The sequence below is a fragment of the Xiphophorus hellerii genome, chromosome 4 (assembly GCF_003331165.1).
Source record: "Xiphophorus hellerii strain 12219 chromosome 4, Xiphophorus_hellerii-4.1, whole genome shotgun sequence".
Lineage (NCBI taxonomy): Eukaryota > Metazoa > Chordata > Actinopteri > Cyprinodontiformes > Poeciliidae > Xiphophorus > Xiphophorus hellerii.
In genome coordinates, this window is record NC_045675.1 from 30,165,682 (window position 1) to 30,190,261 (window position 24,580).

General features: G+C 38.6%; 2 protein-coding genes across 2 annotated transcripts; one reads left to right on the top strand and one right to left on the bottom strand.

Moving 5' to 3' along the window:
* Positions 1-12,817: 12,817 nt before the first annotated feature.
* On the bottom strand, positions 12,818-18,868 carry syap1 (synapse associated protein 1). The gene is made up of 9 exons (XM_032561238.1): positions 18,558-18,868; positions 17,380-17,498; positions 17,122-17,188; positions 16,599-16,672; positions 16,067-16,206; positions 15,220-15,380; positions 13,848-13,894; positions 13,578-13,734; positions 12,818-13,457 (listed from the first exon to the last, which is right to left on the bottom strand). Exons 1-9 carry the CDS (start codon positions 18,745-18,747, stop codon positions 13,327-13,329), a joined length of 1,086 nt encoding a protein of 361 aa, XP_032417129.1. The 5' UTR covers positions 18,748-18,868; the 3' UTR covers positions 12,818-13,326.
* A 351-nt stretch (positions 18,869-19,219) lies between these two features.
* phospho2 (phosphatase, orphan 2) lies at positions 19,220-22,478 on the top strand. The gene is made up of 4 exons (XM_032561732.1): positions 19,220-19,326; positions 19,773-19,866; positions 19,978-20,072; positions 20,590-22,478. Exons 2-4 carry the CDS (start codon positions 19,796-19,798, stop codon positions 21,156-21,158), a joined length of 735 nt encoding a protein of 244 aa, XP_032417623.1. The 5' UTR covers positions 19,220-19,326; positions 19,773-19,795; the 3' UTR covers positions 21,159-22,478.
* The last annotated feature ends 2,102 nt before the right edge of the window (positions 22,479-24,580 follow it).

Here is a 24,580-nt window from a genome sequence, read left to right on the forward strand (position 1 = left end):
ATTGTATTTAACAAAAATAATTTCTTGCATTTGCAGCTGATGGCCAGTAGTTGATGGTGTATTTTATGATGCATTAGTGTCCACTTCAGTGGTCTGTGTGCATTTATAACATAAAAATCCACAGGAAGCACAAGAAAATGGCTTTTAGATAGCTGTCCACTGTAGTGACCACTATGCATGAAAGGGTAGGAACTGACATTGTGTGTATGTCGTATACTTGATTTAAAAGAGGTTTTTAAATAGGCTTTTGACATTGTGAAAGATGTCTATGTAATGTAAAAATGTTAATTAATGACTGACTGTTTAAAAGGATTGCATGAATAAAATAATTCAGCTCCATTTTTACTAGCCTGTGTTTGCTAGGTGACCATCATTAATAAGTCTAGAAGTCAGGACCCAATTCTCATTTTGCAGTGAACAAAGGATCTGGTCTATGTCGACCTGGTGGGCAGGTCCTTCAAAGAATGCAGCCCCTGACTTTAAACACACCGTGTGTCTTGTGCATGCGGCCATATTAGATTTTAAACGTATCACTCAAGGACCTCCCACTTTTCCAAATCAGAATTCCAACTTCATTCGTTAAACTGGAAACGTCAAAATTCATACCTCTCAGTACAAACAGAACAGACCACAGGCTTTAAACTTGAATGAGCTTGAAGACAATAAGCATCATTGTTCGAAGCATAGACTGAGACCCTTCTCTCCTTAAACACAATATGTTTGCTAAAGGTTGACCTTCTTGTGTTCTATACTTCTAGATGAATAAATTATGCAAATTTAAAGTTAGTCTTCTGCTTCTTCCCTTCCTTTTTGCTTTTCTCAGCCCGCTCTCAAGTCTAATAGGTTTCCCTGTGGCAAATTTGAGCTCTTATTTTGCTAAAGACAATCCCTATTTCCTGTTACAGCTACTCTTGTCTCTCTTTTCTGTCAGGTGTAAAGGAGAGAGCCATAACTGGATGTGTGTGCAGAGAAAGGGGGCTCAGTGTTGAAGAGGCCAGAGGGCAATGACTCATTTACCTTTCTGAGGCGACTAAATTATGCAGCAGAAAATCTCAGCTTCCCTCGGTAATTGAACTGTTATGGCTCCTTATTGCATTAGGTTGCGCTATCACACCTCCTAATCTATTTAACTGGATTTAAATAGATTCTTTGTAAAAGGGCATCTTCTCCTGTAGATCTCCAGGACAGGTTGGAGGTCAAATGGGGATACTGCTAATGGGAATTGCCAACTGGTGTTCAAATACTCCTTTGGGGCTGTCCTAAGTGACATGTCAGCTTCTCTGTGGGAGAATTAATACGAATATTAATATGCAGAGAAAATAAAGAGGTTTATCTCGCTGTCTCTTGTGCTCAAGCAGACGTCAGTGGTTACAGACCGAAGCCTTGTTATCCGCTTGTTATTGCTTCTGTAAGATATAACCTCAGAAAGCTGCAGAAGGGGAACTCACTAAAGCAGAATAAATTATGCAAACTGTAATTTGTCTCCTATCTCACTGTGCGACAGATGCATTTAATTGTGGCAAAAGAGACTTTGCAGCCAACTCCTCCTGAGATAATGCCTCTCATTGTTTGCAGGAACTACAGCAGCTACTGTTTCTGTAACTGCCGTGCACCTGCATCTTTGGTCTGCATGTTTGTTTTTAAGCAAAATCTGTCGTTAAAGGGAGTTTAAATCACTTTCAGTTGTTTTTCCATTTCTTTTTAAGCTAGAAATGGCTGAGAATAAAAAAAAAAGTGTATTTCCCTGACTTTCTGTAGTGAATATATGAGCAGGCGTTTGCTTGTTCTGATCTCTTTGGAAATAAACAGCAGCACCACGATGCCGTTCCAAGCTCCAAGGTTTGCTCAAAGGAAATGTGACGTGCATTATGTGCAGATGACTTCTCAAAGGAGGCAGCGGTGTGTGCAAAGGTCTTGTAGACTTCGTGATGAAACTAACTAGACATGTTGAATGTTGGCTGTTTCAAACATCCTTTACTATTGGACATTGTGGATAAATAATGTCCACAATATAATTTTTATGTGGATAAACATTGGATCCACAATCCAATGCCTATTGGTTTGTGGATGCTGGAAACTTGATGGACTCCAGGTTTGTCAAAGAAAAAGCAAATATGGCGCCATTGTCACATCTACTTAAACGACTAAATTCTGCCATTTCAAATTACAAACATGGCAGAACACAGCATACAGGGAACAGAGTGAGAGGAGAGAAAGAGGGAAGTGCACCTGGCTCTCCTCTGTCGGTTCCAACAGTCGACATGAGTGGTTTATTGTCTGCAAGGAAATGTACGGCTGTGGGTGTGTGTGTGTGTGTGTGTGTGTGTATGGGAGAGGTTTGTTTGCTTGCAGGGTAGGGTATGACGGTTGAATCACAACGAGTAATAAAGATCCAACTGCCAGGAGATAACAAGTGTGCTCAGAGTAACTCTCAAACATTCACAAGCCCACATGGAGACAAACGCTAGACAGAAATGGCGGTTTGCTGATTTGCTGATGGCCTACCCCTTGAGCTTTTGCACATCACAGCCACAAACTTCGGAGCATTTAGAGAACCTTTGCGGCAGACTAACACAAAGAAGCTCGTAACTGGAAAGTGGAAGAAAATGTTGTTTTCAAGGATTTGTACAGAGGGGAAAAAAAGTGTAGCATTTTCCTCTGATCTGATGCTGAAAGCTGGATTGGCCATCGGCCGTATAGGGTGATGCCCAGTGGGATGATGCATCATCGTGAACCTTAAATCATGTTATAATGTTGTCTCATACCTGGAGAGACAACCTGAAAACATACCTGGAGTGTTGCCTTGACACTTTCATGCATGTTTGAGAAATCCTTTAATCTTCCGTGGCAACCATTCAGTTCCTTAAGACTAGCCCCTAGCAATTAGCAAACACCTGGTGGGACTTTTCCTCTGCTGAGCTCATTATACGAGTTACTTCTCATTGAAACACTGGTTAAAAAAAAAGAAAAGAAAAAAACCTTGTGATGGAGTTAGTGAAGGAGCCAAGTTGTGATGACTTCAGAAAGAGCAGGAGTTTTTAAAGAGGCAGAGGTTCAATTTCAAGGTACTAAATTTAGTTACATTTCTCTTAAGTCATATTTGATATATAATGCATTTTTATAACAACTGAAGGTAATATAGTTACATGATTGTGCCATAAAATGGCACTAAATGCCTGGAAAATACATAATACTGCCCCTTTAATGATGGCACTTGACAAAATCTAATATCTGTTATTGGTTTCATAATTGGTGACTGTATGGTGTGTTTACGCTGTTTTTATGTTTTCATGATGCAAAGCCCTTTGAACTTCCTTGTTGCTGAAATATGTTATACAAACAAACTTATTTGACTGATTGATTTTACCAAAAAAGTATATTACAAATAACTCTTATCAATTGTGACGACCTGTTGCTTGATTTTCTTGAAGCACATTATTGACGCATAGTTGCACTGAATACATTTGGATGCAACATTTTTCAAATTTTGAAAAAAGGGAAAAAAAAAAAGCTGTTCGTCAATGTAACATGACAAGGGTTCCCCTTGAGAAAACGATCCATTTGTTGTGTTAGAAAATGTTTCAAGTTGACAGGAAACTGTAAATTATCAGTTGATAATTATGTGTTATTGGAAGATTGATATCTGAACACCAACTATAAAGTCTTTAAAAAAAAAAAACTTTAATAAATAAGCAATGCTAAGCCTGGTGGGGGCACAAGTAAAGCCTGGTGGCCCACCAGGTTTATGATAAGCCGGGGGAAACACTGCATGACAGTAAGAATCCCCCTCACTTAGAATAGTGAAAATGAGAGCAGATAAGCACCAGTTAAATGAGACTTAGCAATCAGTCTCACGTCTGCATGTGTTTCTTATCTAATCATCTAACTTGATAAAGACCTGAAAACACCGTGTTGGACCTCTTAATGGATGAACTATTAGGGGTTTCGGCATTAACAGGGAACGGCCCACAGCAGAGAATGTTTGCTCATGCTTGTCAGCAGCAAGTTATATCCTGTCCCGTCAGATTATTGACCCCTATGTAGGCCTGTCTTGTCGAAATCTCCATATGTGGTCAAAAGAATCCTGGGAAGTCTGAACTCTGAACACAGTACTGAAACTCAGCCACCTTTTAACCCTTTAGCCCTCACACCCGGAAAATACAATGGAAAAAAGGAACGAGGGCGTTCAGCTGCTTGTTAAGGGGTTTTAATGTTAACTAGACAGCAAAATCTCCCACCTGTACTTAGTGAGGTAAAAAAAACAAAAAAACAACACTAGTTAATATTACAAATGTCACGATTCTTGCATGTTGTGGGTTTTGGTTTGTGGTTTTTGTTATGGATTATTTATGGATCATAGTTTTTGCATTATTAGTTCATTTCGTTAGGTTCTGTTTTCTTTTAATATTTGTTTAAACTCTCACTATTTCAGTTTAGTATGAGACAGATAATCTGTGATAATCTAGTTTCTCCCAGTGCTAACTAGAAACAACCAATCAGAACCAGGAGGAGGGTCTTAGTGCTCCTTCCCGTATGCATGTCGCTATGTCAAGTTAGCATGGCCACCACGAATGCGTATAAACAATTTTACTGTAGCACATTTAGCAGCTTGTGCACAAGGATGATTGACAGAGCTAAACCCCACCTCCTGGCTCTGATTGGTTGTTTTTGCATTTATTCAGACGGCTATAAAATCACATGGAGGGGTGCAATCTTTTTGCAGATTGTGCAACTCATGCTCTTATGACATTGTGATAGTAAAGTAATTTTTATTTTTATTTTTTTACAAAAGTTACATACTGCAGCGTTCAGTCATTTCATATTCTGTTTTTTTTACTCCTTGCTCATCAGGTTTTGTCATGAATTAACTAGTTTTATAGTTTATTCTTTAGCCTTGATTATTAGTTTTTTTTTTCCTTTTCATGTATCAGTGTTTTGGTTTCTTATTCATCATTAGTTTCATTTGTGCTGTTTAGATGTGCTGCTCATTTCTTTGTCTAGTAAGTGTCGCTACGTTTACGTTTTTCTGGTGTTACGCTTCTTGTGTGTTTGTATTTATTGTGTTCGATTACTGTCAGGCCTGTTTCTCTCTGACTCCAGTTACATTTTTCCAGCAGTCAAGCCCACTGGACCCACCTGCGCTCCCCCATCTTAGTTGTCTGTTTTAGCAGATTTCCTTTGTTCGGTGTTCTGTTTTGCTGAGTTCAGGTCTGTTCCTGGCTAATGGCAATCCGGTTTAAGTTTGTGCTTTTTTTATTTTTTATTTTTATGAGAAAATAAAACAATCTAATGCCACACTTCAGTGGCTGGTTTTCTGGGAGTTGGGTCTTTAAGATCCACCATGACAACAAACAAGTTTAACACTGCTATATCCTTAAATCTATAAAAAAAAACAAAAAAAACCCTGCAGAGTAAAAACGGTAATTCACTGGCCAGGCACTGTAAAATAGTAAATGGCTTGTACTTGTGTAGCGCTTTATTAAGTCCATAGGAAGCCAAAGAACTTTACACTACATTTAGTCATTCACCCATTCACACGCTACTGGACAGTAGCCACAGCTGCACTGGGACACGTCCAATAATGACATTCTCATAAGGGGGGAAAAAAAAAGAAACAGCGATGAGAAGTTTCACTAGCAGCTAAATACACCGTGAGACCACTTTATAGTTTTAACCACCAGGGAAGCACCTGTTTTTGAAAGGGTTGTAGTATCAAAGTAGGGGAAAGCCCTTAAGAGGAAGTACAGTACTCTTGCCCTCTAACCAGGAACAGGTATATTCAGCCCAGTTTAGATCAATTTCAGATCTACAAACAGCACCCAGGCTGGAAAGGAAGTAAACAAGTGGTATTTAAAGACTGTCTTTCAGACTTTAATTAAAACTGCTTACTCAGAACTTACATTGTTTTCACTGGCTAAATGTAATTCTCTCTTTTTTTTTTTTTAAGACAAAACTTATAAACCTGCATGGTATATGAATTTTAAGAATTGCAGTCAAAAGTTTCTCTAATTAAAGAACAAGATGAAATAAGCTTTGAGGAAGTATCACAGAGCATATGCTCACTTCTGAGTATACAAATAATATATATATATATATATATATATATATATATATATATATATATATATATATATATATATATATATATATATATATATATATATATATATATATATATATATATATATATATAAATAATTTACATTTTTGATCATTGGGATGAAATTTAGTTCAAAATTTGACCGAACATGGATCCTCTGTTTAACACTACAGTTGTTGTTTCAGGGCAGTAAAGTGAATATTTTAGTATAGTCATGCACAACGTATTGATCATATAGAAAATATTTCTATCAGACTTGCAAAGACTTGAGTGAGGAAGGTGGCCTATAATACCTGACTGTTTTAGAACAGATTGGTTAGGGTGAACGGGCAAAATTCCAGCAAATGTTTTATTAAAACATGTTAGAGTATCCAAAAACTTTTGACAAACGCAGAATTTTCCAAATACTGATGAAAGTATGAAAAATGCAGAAATTTAAGAAAGTTGTCAGAAATTCTCTCACAAATTCTCCCTTTTGTTGATTTGGTGTTTACAAAATAATAATAACTATATCAGTCCTGAATGACTTAGAACAGGGCATGTTTGGTCTGATTTGATGCCAGCAGTAGTAAGACTGCTGGTTGTGTGTCTTTTTCTTCCCAGTATAAAAATATCTGGTTTCAGTTGTACCAAAGGAAAGAGCAGATGAGAAACAGCCGTGAGAACAAACACAACTGAGGTGTGACGAAACGGTCAAACAACAAGTGGGAAAAAATGGGAATAAAAAAAAGAGAACATAGATTTAAACACCACACATAAAGCTGCAACGCAAGAACAAAGAAACTGCTGATTTTTGATCTTCTAAAAGTAATGAAATGAATAACTAAGAGACACCAAGTCTTAGTATTTTTTACATGTTTCCACAAAATAAAACTGGTCCAGATATTTAAAGGAAATATTTTTGTTTTATTTGAGGTATAGATCATGACGAATGAGGCTGTTGGGCCGTCTCCTCTCACTGCCCAACAGTTTTTAACAAGTCTCCCACTGGAGACTGAACGAAAGCAAAAGGATTATACTTTCTGAGTGTCTTCAAAACGTGTTCCTACCACTGGAACATCTTCACATTTGATCACGTTACAACCACAAAGTCACGTTTTCCGTTTGGATTCTCACTATTTATCAAGCATGAACAAAAATGATCCTTGATATTGAGATTGTGAATTTGTTTCTAGCCTTGAATTGCATCTGTGCGTCTTCTTTTCTCTATTCTCCAAAGCTGCCCTGTATTTTCCCCTTACACATAAGCTATGGCCAGCTTAAGGAAAAGTGTCCCCTCAGCACCATGCTGCCACCACCTCGTCATGAGGAAAGCCAGTCTCTAGTAGCTATCGGACATCATGAAACAGCTGTTGGGGCGAAATTACACAACCTCTACAACCTTAGAGGGCAGGTGGTTGCCATGGATTCTGTTATAATACTCTCTTAATTTTCCAAATTTATTATGACATATTTAAAAATGTATAATATATATGCAAAATCTTTCATTGTAATGTTTGCAGATATTTTTCTGCCTCCTTTAAGCAGGTGGAACTACACATATTAATATCCACATATACTTATTAAAGGTCTGACTTTGTTTAACGTGGGAAAGAGTAATATGAGCAATCTTGAAAGTACAGAGGGGAAATTTCAGCAATATCCAGGTCTTGTTTCACTACGAAAACGCATTGTCTGGGGCTCGCAAAGTCTCTCCACCCTTCAGCAGTCAAGTGAAGCCTCAAACATGGCCTTATTGTGCGAATTTGTTCCCCCTGACAGCACAGCACTTTGCATTGTAATATTTCTGGTCATTCCCGTGGCATGACAGTTTCAATTCCCACAACTGACTGCCACACTAACTGTAGCATTCACAGAGGCTTTAAATAACAGGAAGAAATGTAGTCAGTTCTTAGTAGTATTCAATTAATTATTAGATGTCAACTGGATTCAAATGGGAAGTTTCTTAGCTGTGCTTTTGGTCACTGACTCCTTTCAAAATCCATCCTCGTTTATAATCTCTTGTCAAGAGAGTCCATGTACATTTTTCCCTTCGACCTTCCTTCACTTTTATCAGGACCACATCATGAGCACAGTCCCGTATCGTGATTATGCTGCCTCCAAACTTCACTTGGTGTGCCATGTTTGGGTTGATGTGCAGTGACATTGCTCCACCGAAGACGGTGTATGCAATGGCATAAGGTTTTGGTCTCATTTGACTGCCCAACAGTATTTAACAAGATTTTTCTTCAGCAGTGGAGTGTTATGCAGTAAGGAGGAACAGAGTCAGTGGATAAGTACTTGTTGTTTTCTTGGAAAAAAAAAGCAGTCTCTCCTAACTCCAGAACCTTCTTCGGCCCCCGTTCAGACTGAGCCGGTTTTCGGCTAAGCCGTAACATTTTTGTTGCGATCAATTCGTTTGTTTACCAGTGACTGGGTTCTCTGACACTGGCACTTTTTGAAACCAGACCTCAGAGTGGAACCTTCTGGGATCAGCCGCCGTGGCAGTGTGAAGTACTCTGCAGGTGTGAAAGCGCGCAGGCGCAGAACAGACAGCTGTAGGGTTTTGTTCTACACTTGCATGGGTAGACAACAAAAACAATGGCCGACAGCACTTTGCTGAACTCAACCTCTTCAGCTTAGCAGAAATTATACGATAAATGCATGCGTTGCCTGAGTACTTGGTTCATCGGAGACTGGCTACAGTTTTCTAAATGTGATGGAAGCAAAGGGTGAAACGTTCATGCGCGTTTGGACAACATTCTAAAATCATCACAGTGCCTATTAATTAGGACTAACCAAACTAACTGTTAGTTAGAGCTGTTGAGGGCAGGACTGCTTTCTAAATCCTGAGCAATTTCAACTGTTTTTCTTAGCTAGTCTTTTCAGGACCTGCTTCTTTTATCCTTCCACCTTCTTACACATGATTTACAGACTAAATTCCGATTTATTTGTGTGGCTTGCTTGGGTTGTTACCAACACGAAGTATAAATTTCATATAAATAACTCTGATTAAAACCTTGACGCCTTCACTTATTTCCGCTACTACAAACACTGCTCATCAGCCATCGTTTCTTTGTCTGGAATGTAGACACAGAAATAGGCTATGACACACACATACACACCCCGACAGACAGACAGACACACACACACACACTCAGGTCTACCTCTATGCATTATTAAAACCCTGTTAAAACGACATCACGCACAGGCAATAAAAGCACACACATGGGCCCTCTTCTGCTGGGCTTTGTCACCATGGTGACCAGTGCATGTTCTGCATGAAAGCAGCTGGTGGGCTCCGGCTGTGATGCTGAGGCAGGAGACTGTGCCAAGATGAGAATGAGGACCAAAACAAAGAGGAAATCCCCCAACACCAACCCAACACCAACACCAACCCCCATTCAGATGTCTATTCATTAAGCTACCTGCATCTGATCCTGCTTAAACCCAGCAGGCAAGAAGAATCAGAGGCTCACATACCCTGTGTATTGATCTTTATATTGATTCTTTCTTCCCCCCCCCCCTCCACCTAGTGTCTTTTCTGAACAGAAAAGAGAGGCTTAGACCCTGCAGACACGTTTGTGCCTGTTTCCAGCCGTCTCGTGTAGAATGTCGGAAACGTGCCGAGGCACGGTCGGAACAAGCAGAGCCGCGTGTCTGTCTCATTTAGCGGGATTGCAGACTTTCTGCAACAAGAACAAGGGGTCTGTCATTCCACGCTGGCTGACTCACTCCCTCGCTCACTTGGACTTTCTTCTCTTCCCTCCCCGGGTTGTCGGTGCGGGCGGAAGTGTGGGACGGGAATGCGTGGAAAGCTGAACACGCTCAGACCTGTGGTGAAACGGGACGGCGTGGAAAAACTACAACGACTGGTTAAACTCGTTAAAGCCTGGAACAATAAACAATTGTTTTAACCGTTTTAACTGGTTCATTTAAGCAAAGAAAAAAAGGAAAAGAAAGAAAGAATCAATGGTTTTCACAGATTTTCTTCTTTTTGCCATTATGTACGTAGAACTTATTTGTCTGATGCATTTGTTTATGAAGGATATATAAAATATATTTAGCAGCATATTTACTCGCTACAGTAGTTTTTTTTTATTTGTTAGAAAAGACAGTTGAAGATCACGGAAATACTTCAATATTGTCGGGTTAAAGCAGGTAGGAGTCTGGAGCCCCCTTGTGGCTGACTGCGGTATGACTGCTGGTTGCACGAGTCTGTTCTCCTTCAGCGATTGCTTCACGTCTGATATTACTTTTTGCTTTCCTTACTTCCACCATGCATCAGTTCCTTGATGATTTTTACGGAACCCCTAGAAAGACATTGAAGGAAAAAAAGAATAAAAAAATTAAAAATATATTAGAATGTCGTGCGGTCACGAGAAAGCTTTTTTATTTTATTTTTTTTAATTCAATGTCCATATAAGGGCTCAGTAGATTTTCAAAACTAATAATAAAACCAATTTGAAATTCTAATTTAAACTTTTTTACATGAACACATTAAAGTTCAGACATCCCTCCAAAAAATCTCATCATCCTCTCATGTATAAGGAGTTAAGGACATCTTAGAGTGGCTTTCAAAATATTCACACGCCACAAACTGTCTTTTAATGTTTGCTATAGACTGACACAGCAGCACATAATGGTGAAAGGAAAATGATGCATCAGTTCCAAAACTTTTTTGACAAAAATCTGGAAATAGGAAATGCATTTACATTCCGCCTCTCATACTCTGGTAACCCTAAATGAAATCGAGTGCAACATCCTGTCGACTTGATTTTCTTATCTTCCGCCGCCTGACTGGTGGTGTTGAAGGTGGAGGTTTACAGGCTGATGAGGATCTCTGATCAGTTCACAAGATCTGTCTCTTTATTCTGCATCATGTCCTCTGGTGTCCCTCAGTACGTAACTTTAACACTTAAAAAGTATTACAGATGTTTAAAAATATGTTTCCATTAGTGACGAGACAAATTAAATTCCTTTGGGCTCCAGAATTTTTCAGAATCACAGTCAAAGCTACTCTTGACGCCCCATCAATAAATACCTACATACTCCCACATATGGCCAGCAGTAGAAATTTACATCTATAAAATTTTAATTTAATTTAAGTTTAAATAAAAGGCAGACACAAATGGCCCTCCTAAATGTCCAGTAACAAGGGGCTCCTACAAAAATAAAACTGTTTATCTGGCTTAGAAATCTATATCCTGTTAAAATGGTCATTATATTTTGTCTGGAGATAGGCCAGACAAAATAATCAAAATAATATTCTGCATGTGTACATGATGTGTGTACACATGAACCAAGTTCTTATTATCACAACTGCTCCAAATGGGTCACTTATGGCTGAAGGTATTGTTATGAAATTCATTTCATCATTCTGAAGATCAGGGCTGCACACAACCCAGCAATAAACTCAGATGAATGTTCATTTGAATGCTCCAAACGCAATAAATATGAGCAACCCTGACCGTCCTCTTCATGAGACTGTCTCGAGAAAACACAACTTCTTCACTCAGAGGCTTCTTCAGAATCGCTGTAATACAACAGGTCGTTCCTGCCAACAGCCATTAGCAGCATCTACAATAAGTCTTTGAAGTATCTCAATTAATAAGTCACAACATTTCATTTCGCTTTGGGATTATTAAAGTATTTTTGAAGTTGAATCCTTTCAATATTACCATCTCCCTGTAGGCAAAGAACGTCAGCAAAACAGATTCTCTTAGTAATTTTCCCAAACTAAAATAACGTTTTCCAATTACCACATCACTATTAATATGGCCAACTCTTTCTCTGTCTTGGCTCTGTCTTTGCTGACACTCAGGGCCGGCCCAAGGCATAGCAAACTTAGCAGCCGCTTAGTTATGCAAAACTTCTCTTAAACTGATTTGAAGGCTACAAATCAGCCCAGTACTGATCCACATTCTCAGGTGACAAAGACTAATTTTAGCTGTTGTAATTATGCCTAAGAGAAATTAATTTAACCAGAGAATGTCATGAATGTTCTTGACATTCTTTGAATATCAAGGATTAAATATTTAACGTCTAATTTGTTTATGTCCCCACTGTACTCCTTCTCTACTGTCTGTGTTTTATCTTGATCCTGTGTGCGTCTTGATTGAAACAGTTATTGGGAAATAGAGAAAAGAAGCATTAGTGCTGCTGAACCGGTCTTAACCTCCTTCAAAATCAGAGCATGATTAAAAACGTCTAACTGCTCGTTGTAAGGATATAGTTCACAGTTCAAAACCAAAACTTCTCCACAAATGTCAAACTTTATTCAACTGAAAGTTTACAAATTGGCCAAGTCAATCAGCGCTTCAGAATTTACCTGGAAAAAAATATTTAGGAGAAGCTAAGAGCACTAAATGCTTTCAAAGTTTGCACAATCGCTAAAGCGCCAAGCGAAAAACAAATTAGCTTCCACTATTAGTGGATGAGAGGAAGAGTGCCCATCACTGCATTTCGGTCTGTACATGTGGACAAAACGTCGCCGCCGGAGCCGAATACAAATGCAAGCCACAATCGTCGATCTTATTTATAGAAAATGTTTGAAAGTCATGTATTGTTTTCCACTTCGCCATTAAAGACAACTTCATGTTAAGCCACTTAAAAAAAACTTTTGCAATGGTGGCAAAACGTTTTGTTGTGTTCATGCTGCAGTGACACTATAGCTTACATCTACTTCCAGCATGATTCATTCTGTAATTTCTCCACCATAGATGTGATGCAGTTTGGTCTGAAATAACATTATCATTTATTAAAGAATCCAAAGAAAGTAAGAAAACCACAGTAAAGGTACAGTTTTCCTGCTATAGAGAAACATTGTACACAAAGTAAGAAGAGATAAAATATTTCATAATGAAGGAAATCTAACTTCCAGTATAGTGTTACAACTGTCTTTATTTACATGCCGCTTAATTTTACATTTAACCTTCCTCACTATGCAACACACAGTTGTCCAGCCAAGCCGGGAATGCCACCTATTGTGCAAAACTGGTGTAAGTTGTCCCAGAGCTCCCTCTAGAGGACGTGCAAGTCAAGAGACAGAGGCTGGAGGAAAAGGAGAAGAACAAACTAATTAAGAAAGTACTACTTCATTAATATACCCGCCCTGCCTCCGACTGATGCACTTTTGCTACAGCTGGATCAACTTTACTGCGTAAGGAAAGAGAGATTTGGGCGTGTCGGTCCTCGCGCATCACTGGTGGTTGATTCGGAGCCGCGGCTTTATGCGGCATCGCTCCCTAGCTGTCCTCGGACTGGAGCATCTTCTCGATCTCCTGGTCCCACTGGTCGTCCTTGTTGTCTGACTCGGTCACCACCTCGTACTCCTGGAGCTCTTGCTGCAGCTCTTTTTCCCAGTCTGCTGCCTCATCTGGATGGGAAGCAATGATCAGAACAGTTTGGGATTTACAGCGAAACCCGTTTCTTTCAGTGTAAAAAAACAAACAAACAAACAAAAAATCGACAACAGAGGAGCGCTGAGGAGGCTGACCGTCTGGAGACGGGGCGCTGTCCTTCTTGTCCAGCACCAGCTGCTCCATCTCTTTCCTCAGGTCCTCGTGGTTGATCGCCGTCGAGTCGAAAGCGTCGCTCACGAACTCCGAGACTCCGGGACTTGTTGAAATCTCTTCCTCCTCCTCGTGGGGTGCCTGAGGTTTGAGTATGCAGGCAGGTTAAAGTTAAGTGGCTGGCTTTCCTCTTTTTTAAACATGACATAAAAAAAAAAACATTACTCAGGGTCATGTTTTTTTGTTTTTTTTACCTTCTGCATGTCGCTGATGGAAACCGGTGGAGTTTTTGGTCTAACGTCTGCAAAGAACCAATATCATGTTTCAGTTTCCAGTTCATGAACTTTAAAGTCATCTGCCTATGAGGGTCAGGGAGCAGGGCTGCTGTAGGCTGTTGTTAACAGGCAAGTTTAGCGATATTTTAAAATGCTGCTTTTAACGCTACTAGGATTCAAAATCATTTTAACAAGACAGGTTTTTTTTTTTTTCTCACATAAAGTCAAAACTTATCTACATTAAATGTTAAGCAGATCTCAGTCCAATGGTTTCCAATATTTCAAGTACAATTAAAATATAAACTAGAGCTGATCGATATCAAAAATAAATCTAATTTTGATGATTGTGGCAACACTGGTCAACAGCCAAAAAATCTTCCAACTGCTTTAGGGTCATTCTGGTGAGCTGAATCCAAAAATCACACTGGTTTTGCTCAAACATGAGCATCAAAATGCACGACTTGTTCTCACATCTGGATCGGTTTCCTGAGAATCTGACCTGAGCAGGAGGAGAGACTCCATCAGGACAGGAAAGAGACGGAGAATTTTACACAACAAAGACGTAATGTTCAGTTTACATGTACTTACCCTTATCAGGGTTTACTATTCAATTTATAGAAATCTTCAAGTTTGTAACATTAAATTAGTGCACTCTGTTAGGAAACATTCTTTCTTTTCCTAAAACCTTTTTTGGATGAGCAATATTAACGGAAATGAACGGATAATGTCACAAAAATGCCATCAATTTAGTCAGAAGATCAAATTTCTCAAAATCAAATTGGAATAAAAACTTGACCTGATTGAGAAAAATGGATGTGATTTTTGGATTCAGCGATGCAAAAATAGTCCTAATGCAGCTGAAAAAACGTAGACAACTTCCAAAAAATCTTTTTTTTTCTAATCTTCTGTAATGATATGATCTTTATTAGCCCACATTTTTATAAAGAATTTCAATGTATGGCACTTGAAACATAACATTCAACCAAATATTGCATATCAGGAGCCTCATGCGATTGCAAAACTGCACATATGGATTCTGTGATGACTACAAATAAATACATTGTGCATTATTATTATTATTATTTGAAATATAAAAACTAAACTTTAAGATGAATCCATGCCAGATGTTTCAACAGTGATCAGGTTGGTGATACGCAACTTGCAAAAACCCACAAACTAGAGAAATCTATAGACAGACACATTCGGGAACATTTTTCCAGACTTTCCACCTTTATCCAGACCTGGAAAATCCATTTTTTAAAGAATTTTCCAGACCGCCTTGTAACTCTGTGGCTGATTCGGCAAATTTTTAATAGCCACAAAAAACACAGGTAGGAAACCAAAGCAGGACCTTTTAAGACGATGTCGTCAGGTGAAACACTGTCCCCGCCCTCCCCGCCGCTCTGCTGCTGCTGCTGCTGCTGGTGGGCTGCCAGCGCCGTGAGCTGAGCCGACTGCTTGATCAGAGACACCCTGTAGAAGTAATTCCTCCAAAACATGTCCTCCTTCACCCTGTAAGAACACAAACCCATGACAGTATTTGCACATCTGAACATACTGTGACAATCAAAGAGCAAATCATTAGTGGTTCCGCGACAATCGGGGCTTGACGCGAAGGCGCGACGCCTCCAGGACTGCTGGGGATAAGGTGTTTAAAATGTGAAGAGATTCTGGTCTTTTCAGCCTCTTCACAGTTTTGCATCTTTGTAGTTTCGGTTGGAGCCTTCGACAAAAACAATGTTTTAATGAATAATATCAGGAATGTGATTGTTTTGACTTGATCAGTAGTCATAACCCATCAGATGACTGTCACTACCAGTCAAATCAATCGCAACACTTCAAAGTAAAACTAAACTATTTAAAAAGATAAACAACTTCAATATCAACGTATTTTCAGGTGTATCTTATAATCCTTTGATTCCATCTGTGCCTCTTCAACTTCTTCTCACATCAGAGAAACAATCAGGCTTCCCTACCAACCAACCAAATGTACACAATAGACAAAAGAGCATAATTACATCACACAACTTTTAACTATTTCAACCTGGTTGACCAGTTTGTGACTTCTGTTCCTTCCATAGCAGGTTAAAGGTAAAGGTCCGAAATCGGCACCCGAAAGAAGAGGAGACAGAGTGGCCTGCACCTGATTGGTCCTTACAGGTTTGAACTTTCGCACAGGAAGCTGAAGGAGCCCTTACTGTTTAGGAACCAGGTCGAAGCGCATGCGGTTGAGAAGCTGGTCTTCCTCCAGCATGACGGCCGCCAGAGGGTACATGTGCTCCATGTCGAAGTGGAACTGGACACCAGCCGGAGGGTCCCGCAGGAAGTTCCGCTTGTCCTGGAACCAGACGACCCGGAGGTCAAAGGTCAGCGCGTAATGGACTGATAGACCCACCATGTCCCGCGGCATTAGGAATCAGGCACGCTGACTTTTTTTTGTTTGCAAGTGGTGTACAATGCTACACCGCTAACAAACTTGTTAACTTGTTTAATATTTAAGCGAATATTGCAAATATTGTGTTTGTCAGCTGATGTTACTTTAGAATAGTTAAAATGAAATGGCACACTCTGCATTTCAAAGTCCAAGTATTTTTTGTCGTTGTCGTTTTCTACTCCTGTAGGGTTAAGATCAACAGCTCTAATAACATTGGTACACTGTAAGCCAATTACAAATAACGCTAATGACAGTACTTTTTTTTTTGTTTTGCACACAGAGTAGAATTTGCTTACAGCGGACAGAGCCAGGATCTGCTGCTGGATGGTCTCCTCCTCGTTGTAGCCCACCCAGGGAGGCACTGCTGCTTCTACACAAACATTAGCCAACAGAGACACTCAGTCAGTCACAGTATTATCAGTATAATACCAAGTGATGCCGGCCATTCAGACAAGGCAACATCTCTGCCATCTAATTATTGCATCGTGTATTTCTACATTACGTCGGCTAAAAACTAGACATTTTACCAACACATTAAAAAATGTCTGAAGAGATATCTGAGAACAATTGTTGATGTTTCTACACATCCCGGCTCCATGTGCTCCATCCCAGTGCCACACCGCACTCTTCAGATTTGCATGAGAAGAACACTTTGAAATCCCTGCGCGTTATTTTCTTTCCGTTTTAAAAAACCGTAAACTTTGCGCAGCTCCTTATAATAAAATCAGATAGAGTGGAGAAGATGGAATAGTGCTCTGCATGTGTCTGCAGGGCTTCGCTGTAGGTTTGCTGCCATAAACCCAGAGGTCTTTCTTTCACCTGACTTTTTGGCCTTCTTCTCTTGGACAAACTTCTCTTGCTCCTTATGGAAATCTCCCAGAATAGTCTGCAAAAAAAACAAAACACACACACAGAGACAAACAAGTTTACACTACAATCAGCAGAAGACCAATCAACTGGCCTATCTGTCTTAACAGAACAAATGATGAGTCAAACACCGCCCTTGAAATAAAACAAATTCAACCATCTTTGAAGAAACGTTTCCTAAAAGTCCCATAAGCCAGAAGAGCAAAGTGCCTTATCTATGATGCCATCGATCTTCCCTTCTTCCACCGTCTTCTTGATGGTCTGAGCGGTTCCCACCACAGACTCTGACAACTTCTTGGTGGCACTGGAGGCGAAACTGAAGATGAACTCTTCAATTGGTGGAAGCAGAACAGAGAACAGAAGGGTTACACAAGGTGTTAGCAGACTGATACGTTTTTTTTCTAAAACACTCAGGAGTGTACATCCACTCTTTATGGGCAACACAGGTTGTCAATATTAGGTTTTAATGTTTTATTTGAATATTTATTGTGTTGCTGTGGTCTTTTGGCTGTGTGAACCATTCCACTCTTGGTTTTTAACCAGAGGATCCTATGCCTCCATGTCACTATCCTTCCCTTTCTCCTGCGCTGGTCCTTTAAATAAGTTTGATTGGGATCATTATTTTAATGCTTTGGCACTCCATGGCTTTTAACTCTCCATCATTCCATTCCCTGACCGTTTCCACAAGAATACGGTTCCAGCTCGTTTGTTTCATCTCAACTATGACTGGTAGAAAAAGTCCCCCAAACTCAAAAGATAAATCAGTGATAATCAATAACATATTTCCTTTTTTTTTTTTAAATAACAGTTTTACAAACTGAACATAATATTTTAGCTCCAAAAAGTTGTTACCTGAAAACCTGGCATATATACCATCAACTGAAAGGTGGAGCAATAGCCTTAAGTCTTTGTTTGCTCATGCAGCCGTCTTCAAACTGGTCTGCCTGTTCCCAGTGACACTGGTGTTCCACCAGTTTCCTGTTTATGGTTAGTTGTTCATAAATTCCGTTGATCCTACAGGTCTTTCTATCAGATCACGACAGAATGATTTTTGAAGAATTGTTTACCTGGTATTGGTTAATGGATCACCCTGGACTTGGCAGTCCTTCTTCAGAATAACCCCAAACTACTTTTACAGTTTTTATAAACCTACGATTTACCCGAGATATGTTTAGATTTGAGAAAATCCTCAAGAGATTAAAATGTGAGGGACTAAAACGGTTGAAATTGCACGTTAATCGTCCCACCTTGGGAAAATAGATTTTAGTTCAAAATAAACAAATAAACAAAACATCCATCTTTCATGACCATTAGGAGTGGATCAAACAAACCTCTGACCGCAGCTAGGTATGATCATTCAGAAGAAAATAGTAACATCTGCCCCTCACCACCGAGTCCTTTGTTGTGATCAGAGGTTTCTTCTTTCGTCTCCGTTGCCCCATCATCCTGCTCAGCTGCTTGCTGTTTGTTTACCTCGTTTTGGGCTTCAACCACCTTCTCTTCCTGCTGCACACTGAGGCTTTCCTTCTCCTCTGACGTCTTCTCCAAACCCAGCCACGTCCCGAACCCTTTGAACATACTGGTCCGAGGGAGAAAACGAAATGATAAAAGAAAAACGACAAACGGAAACTGACTGCGAACTCACACAAATGTAAAAAATGTTTTTAATGCAACCAGGAACTAGAAGCTTCTTCGTCTCTACGTTTTTTGGGGGGTGCTCGCTCGATGCTGCCACTCAGTGGCCACAAGGCTGTAATACGTTTGTTGACTCCCCTAATGATTTTAATAATAATAATAATAATAATAATAATAATAATAATAATAATAATAGTAATTATTATTATTATTATTATTATTATTATTATATATTTATAATAATAAAGTAGTGTGAACTTTACAACAAGCATAAAGCACAATTAAAAGAAATAAAAAGGTTAATTTACCTTAGTATAAATATATATATATGGCGGTATCCAACGAATAATTTAAAATATTCTCTAAAATTGTTCTTAGAGAACGTGCCATTCTTTCTACAGCCAGAAGGGGGCGGTAATTAGCAGAAAGCACGTAGACATCAGCACAGCGCGAGCAAGTTGAATGTAGTCCGGACCATTGACATGAATACAGGCTCGACTGCTTGATGACAGGAAGAATACGGTTAGTTTCGTTCTCGTTTCACTTGTTTAAGTTGAAGTTTGTGTAAATTGAGTCAAAATACAGCGTAATGCAGTTTATATATTCCTCCTTGTGTCTGCTAAAATCAAGTGAAAGTGCGGACACCGGAATTTACTAGGTTTACTTGCAAGAAAACAAGGTTGCAACCAGACGTCCGGTAAATACCCGGTCATTTTAAAGACAGAACACTCAAACGGAACTTCCACGTACTAATGCAAAATACAAAAATGAAAAAATGATTAGTTTAAACGTGGTTTTCCGATCGGCCTGATAGATTCAATGTTTCATGGAGACCATTCCCTTCAGCGCAATTGTGTTTTATGGAGTCACTCAATATTGATTTGATTTGGAAAGACAGACGTGGCCCAGTAATAAACATGCAACGCACATGTTCTTGAAGTTAATGAATTCTCCTTTTTCCGAGGCAGCCTGTTTGAAAGTGCGGCTAAAAATGAAGATCCTGATGGTGTTTGATTTTGACCACACTGTGGTGGACGAGAACTGTGACATCTGGGTCATCAAGTATGTATTAAAAGTTTTATTACATGTCACAGGGTCCAAAAAACTGGGTATTTTATAAGCATTCTAAGTGTTAGTTTATTAACTGGTGATCTTTATTTTTCCTGCTTTAAGGTGTCTTCCGCAGCAGACTCTCCCAGAGTCTGTGGAGCGCACATACAGGAGGGGCCAGTGGACTGAGTACATGGGCAGAGTGATGGCCTACATAGGTTAGAACCTATTACATTGTTTTTCTTATGTTTCAGTTTGTCCTCCATTGTGCTCAGTGAGTCCTCCACAGAGGTGGTTCAACAAACTCTGAGTCTATCCATGAGCTCTACTTTAACTTAAAAGTTAACTTACCCATTTCGGGGCGCGTTCACCAGCATGATTAAGAGCAATAAGACCCTCCTCCTGGCTCTGATTGGTTGGTTTTGGTTGGGAGCGGTGCATTTCTTCAGACAGCAGCTCAGGTGGGAGGTGGAGGAGATTGATCTTTTCACAGATTACCTGTCTCATAAACTGTAATGACACGATGACAGTTTTAACAAAGAACATTTTTTATAAAAGTTACATACTGCGGTTTTAAAGCCCAAAGAACATGTAGAGGGTCAGCAATACCCTAGGTAATGGAATTCAGCTTTGGCCCTAGCTTTCTTTCTATAACTCAGGATTAATTTACGGAGTTTTTATGTAATCTGCGCCTCAGTTTTCCATTCTGATCATTTCTGTCTTTGGTTCTAACAGGAGACCAGGGGGTCGCCCCCGACCGGGTCCGCAGCGTCATGGAGACCATCCCCTTCACACCCGGCATGCTGGAGCTGCTCACATTCATATCAGAGAATAAAAGCACGGTGGACTGCATCGTCGTCTCCGACGCCAACACCATGTTCATCGACTGGGTCTTGCAGGGGGCAGGACTCCGGGTAGCTGTGGACCAGGTGTATTCCAACCCGGCCAGCATCAGCGAGTCCGGCTACATGGAGCTGCGGCCCCACCACTCGCACCAGTGCGCCAAGTGCCCCGTGAACATGTGCAAGAAGAAAGTCCTGGAGACGTACCTTTCTGGGAAGGCAGACGGCGGCGAGTTGTACGGGCGGGTGTTTTACGTGGGGGACGGCGGGAACGACCTCTGCCCCTCGTTCTGTCTGAGTGGGCGTGACGCTGTGATGCCCAGGAAGGGCTACACCCTGGATAAGATGCTGACCCGACTAAGCGATCAGGAAGGCAACGACTCCATTTCAGCTAAGGTTATTCCATGGAGCAGCGGCTCTGACATCCTGCAGGAACTGAAAGACAGTCTGCAGTCTCAATGATCCACATCCTCACCACACCTAGTCAAAAGATTTTATTATGGCTCTTGTATTTTTAATTGAAACTGAAGAATTTGTAGGGATAAAGTGATTTTATTATAATAACAACTCAGCCTGTCGCAGCAAACAATCAATTAATTGCATGATCAATTAAAGCGAGCTTGATCATTTCCATTCTGATGATTAATATTTTTCGAAGGACAATTTTGTTTACAGGGATTTCATAATCCATTTTATCGATGATTTTGTTTGTGTTTTTGTTTATGTTTTATGTGCTCTTTGTTTATTGTTTTTGGTTGTTAAGTTTTATTTTGGATATTTAAGATGTCTTCCAGTCCCAGTGTGAAGTATTTAGTGCAGAATGAAAGTTTATTAGTCTTTGAGAGGGCAAACTTGCATTATTATGGGATTACCAATATATTAGTTGAAAATGGCCTCAAAACGACAATATTATTGTTTATTACAATAACCTCTAGGCCAATTTATCATCCAGAACATTTTGTTAACAACTACGTCATTTAAAAGAAAAAAGATTTGATAGCTACGTTATGCCTTTATGAATATTTAAGAATATAACAAAACTAAATTTATCTTGACCAGACGAGAGCACGAAAGAATAACAAATAATAATAAAAATACTTTTTAGTTATCAGTGTGCGTTTTAAATGACAGCCCTTCTCACTTGTTTGGGGTTTCCTGTGTAGCTTCAAAAACTTAATGGTTAGCATTAAGAATCAGAAACCCCCCCCGCCCGACATTTTTGTGCCACACGCTATCTTTTATGTTCTAATATTCTGAAACTCAATATTCAAATCATTGTGTTTCCATCTGAATACAGGTGGCTCAACATGGCCATGTGTTAGCCTCATGGAAATATTTGCATTTGTGGATTTGTAACATATATGTGAGTTAAATGAATTTGTCTTGTGATTTATATGTTAGTTATTTGAAATTTTGGAAAATGTCAAGAAAGGCTGACTGTAGTTGTTTTGGTTTGAGAGAAGCTTTGAAAAATGTGGTTTGTGTAGTCTCCATGGATACATTGCTTAAATAACAACACAATTTTATTCTTATAAAAAATTATTTAAAAACAATCAATTTCTGCCTGTTAATCTCACAAAGTCACAAAATTATTCAGTGTATTGTAAACAGTGTTTTGCTCCATTGCATTTTAGTGACGTATCATTTTCAGAAGTCAACTGAATGTTAACAGTGAATGTTAAAATTCATTAGAAAAATAATTATCTCAGTTTGAGTTAGTCCAGTTGTTATTACTTTTTTTTTTAATTGCAGGAGATTAAACTGCTTGTGTTTTAACATTTATTTCTGGTTGAGAAGATTTTGTTTTGTTTTGTTTTGTTTGGAAACAATCGTCAGTGCCTGATCTAGTTTTCAGAAAATACCTCAAAAACACATTTCATCTCCTTGGATACGTTGCCTGTAATCAAACATTAATACTTGAAGAGTATATATATTATTACTATATATCCACTGTGGATATATTACTTATCCACTGAAGTAGGACCATCGTTACAGTGGACTAACTGTGCTATAATGAGTAGAATTTATCTGTTTTCAAACAGTTTTCAAACAGATGTATATATATATACAGTACAGACCAAAAGTTTGGACACACCCTTCTAATTCAATGGGTTTTCTTTATTTTCATGACTATTTATAAGGCAAGAAATCCCACTTATTAACCTGACAGGGCACACCTATGAAGTGAAAACCATTTCAGGTGACTACCTCTTGAAGCTCTTCAAGAAAATGCAGAGTGTGTGCAAAGCAGTAATCACAGCAAAAGGTTGCTACTATGAAGAAACTAGAATATAAGGGCTATTTTCAGTTGTTTTACACTTTTTTGTTTAGTGCATATTTCCACATGTGTTATTCATAGTTTTGATGCCTTCAGTGTGAATCTACAATGTCAATAGTCATGAAAATAAAGGAAACTCATTGAATTAAAAGGTGTGTCCAAACTTTTGGTCTGTACTGTATATATATATATATATATATATATATATATATATATATATATATATATACAGTACAGTATATATATATATATATATACTGTATATATACAGTATATATATATATATATATATATATATATATATATATATATATACTGTATACACTAATGGCAATACAAAGTAAAAAAAGAAAAAAGTATCGACTTAATTAGAAAACTAATCAATTAAATGGATAAAATGATGCAACAGATTCAACTTAAATAGACCGATATATATATATATATAAATATATATATACTGAAAATAACTTCTCATATTTCTCCAGTTACTAAATATTTTAGTTTCTATTTAAATCCATTATAGTTTATTTTAATTTTTCTAAGAAATAGGAGACTTGAATAATTAGTTATTTACACAATGCTGTCTTGGTCAGTTGTATATTTGGATCTGTTGTATTACAGCGATTCTGAAGAAGCCTCTGAGTGAAGAAGTTGTGTTTTCTCGAGACAGTCTCATGAAGAGGACGGTCAGGGTTGCTCATATTTATTGCGTTTGGAGCATTCAAATGAACATTCATCTGAGTTTATTGCTGGGTTGTGTGCAGCCCTGATCTTCAGAATGATGAAATGAATTTCATAACAATACCTTCAGCCATAAGTGACCCATTTGGAGCAGTTGTGATAATAAGAACTTGGTCCATGTGTACACACATCATGTACACATGCAGAATATTATTTTGATTATTTTGTCTGGCCTATCTCCAGACAAAATATAATGACCATTTTAACAGGATATAGATTTCTAAGCCAGATAAACAGTTTTATTTTTGTAAAATAATAAAACTCTTACTGGAAATTTAGGAAGGCCATTTGTGTCTGCCTTTTATTTAGATCCCCAAGCTGTAAACTATGAATTTTATAGATGTAAATTTCTACTGTTGGCCATATGTGGGAGTATGAAGGTATTTATTGATTTGGCGTCAGAGTAGCTTTGACTGTGATTCTGAAAAATTGTGGAGCCCAAAGGAATTTAATTTGATTCGTCACTAATGGAAACATATTTTTAAACATCTGTAATACTTTCAAGTATTAAAGTTACGTAAGCAACAATTTAAGTTTAGTAGTACTGAATGGATCATATATCTTATTTTGCATATTAATAAAGATAAAACGTTCCTGTTCAGCAGCATCAGATTTGTGAGGATGGGCTCTTACAGAAAAGTAAATTATTTGTTGTAGCTTTTTATTTTATTCACACTATTGGTTCAATCTAAGCTTAAAGGTGTTTTATTAACTATTAAAAACTCCTCAACGCAGCCTGTAGCTCTTCAATTTATGTCTCCAGATGTTTAAGAGTTTATGAATACGGATGAATTAGTCGAAATTAAAAAAATAAAATAAAATGAAAAGCTTTCAACTTTTGGAGTTTTTTTTCCAGCAAATTTGG

Excerpts from the sequence above, each read along its gene's own strand:
- syap1 (XM_032561238.1), bottom strand. The coding sequence starts at position 18,747 with ATGTTCAAAGGGTTCGGGACGTGGCTGGGTTTGGAGAAGACGTCAGAG. Across the intron at positions 17,499-18,557 it reads TCACAACAAAGGACTCGGTG|AGTTCATCTTCAGTTTCGCC; the intron begins GTGAGGGGCAGA and ends CACCAATTGAAG. Across the intron at positions 13,895-15,219 it reads TGACGACATCGTCTTAAAAG|ACGTTAGACCAAAAACTCCA; the intron begins GTCCTGCTTTGG and ends GGTTCTTTGCAG.
- phospho2 (XM_032561732.1), top strand. The coding sequence starts at position 19,796 with ATGAAGATCCTGATGGTGTTTGATTTTGACCACACTGTGGTGGACGAG. Across the intron at positions 19,867-19,977 it reads TGTGACATCTGGGTCATCAA|GTGTCTTCCGCAGCAGACTC; the intron begins GTATGTATTAAA and ends TCCTGCTTTAAG. Across the intron at positions 20,073-20,589 it reads CAGAGTGATGGCCTACATAG|GAGACCAGGGGGTCGCCCCC; the intron begins GTTAGAACCTAT and ends TGGTTCTAACAG.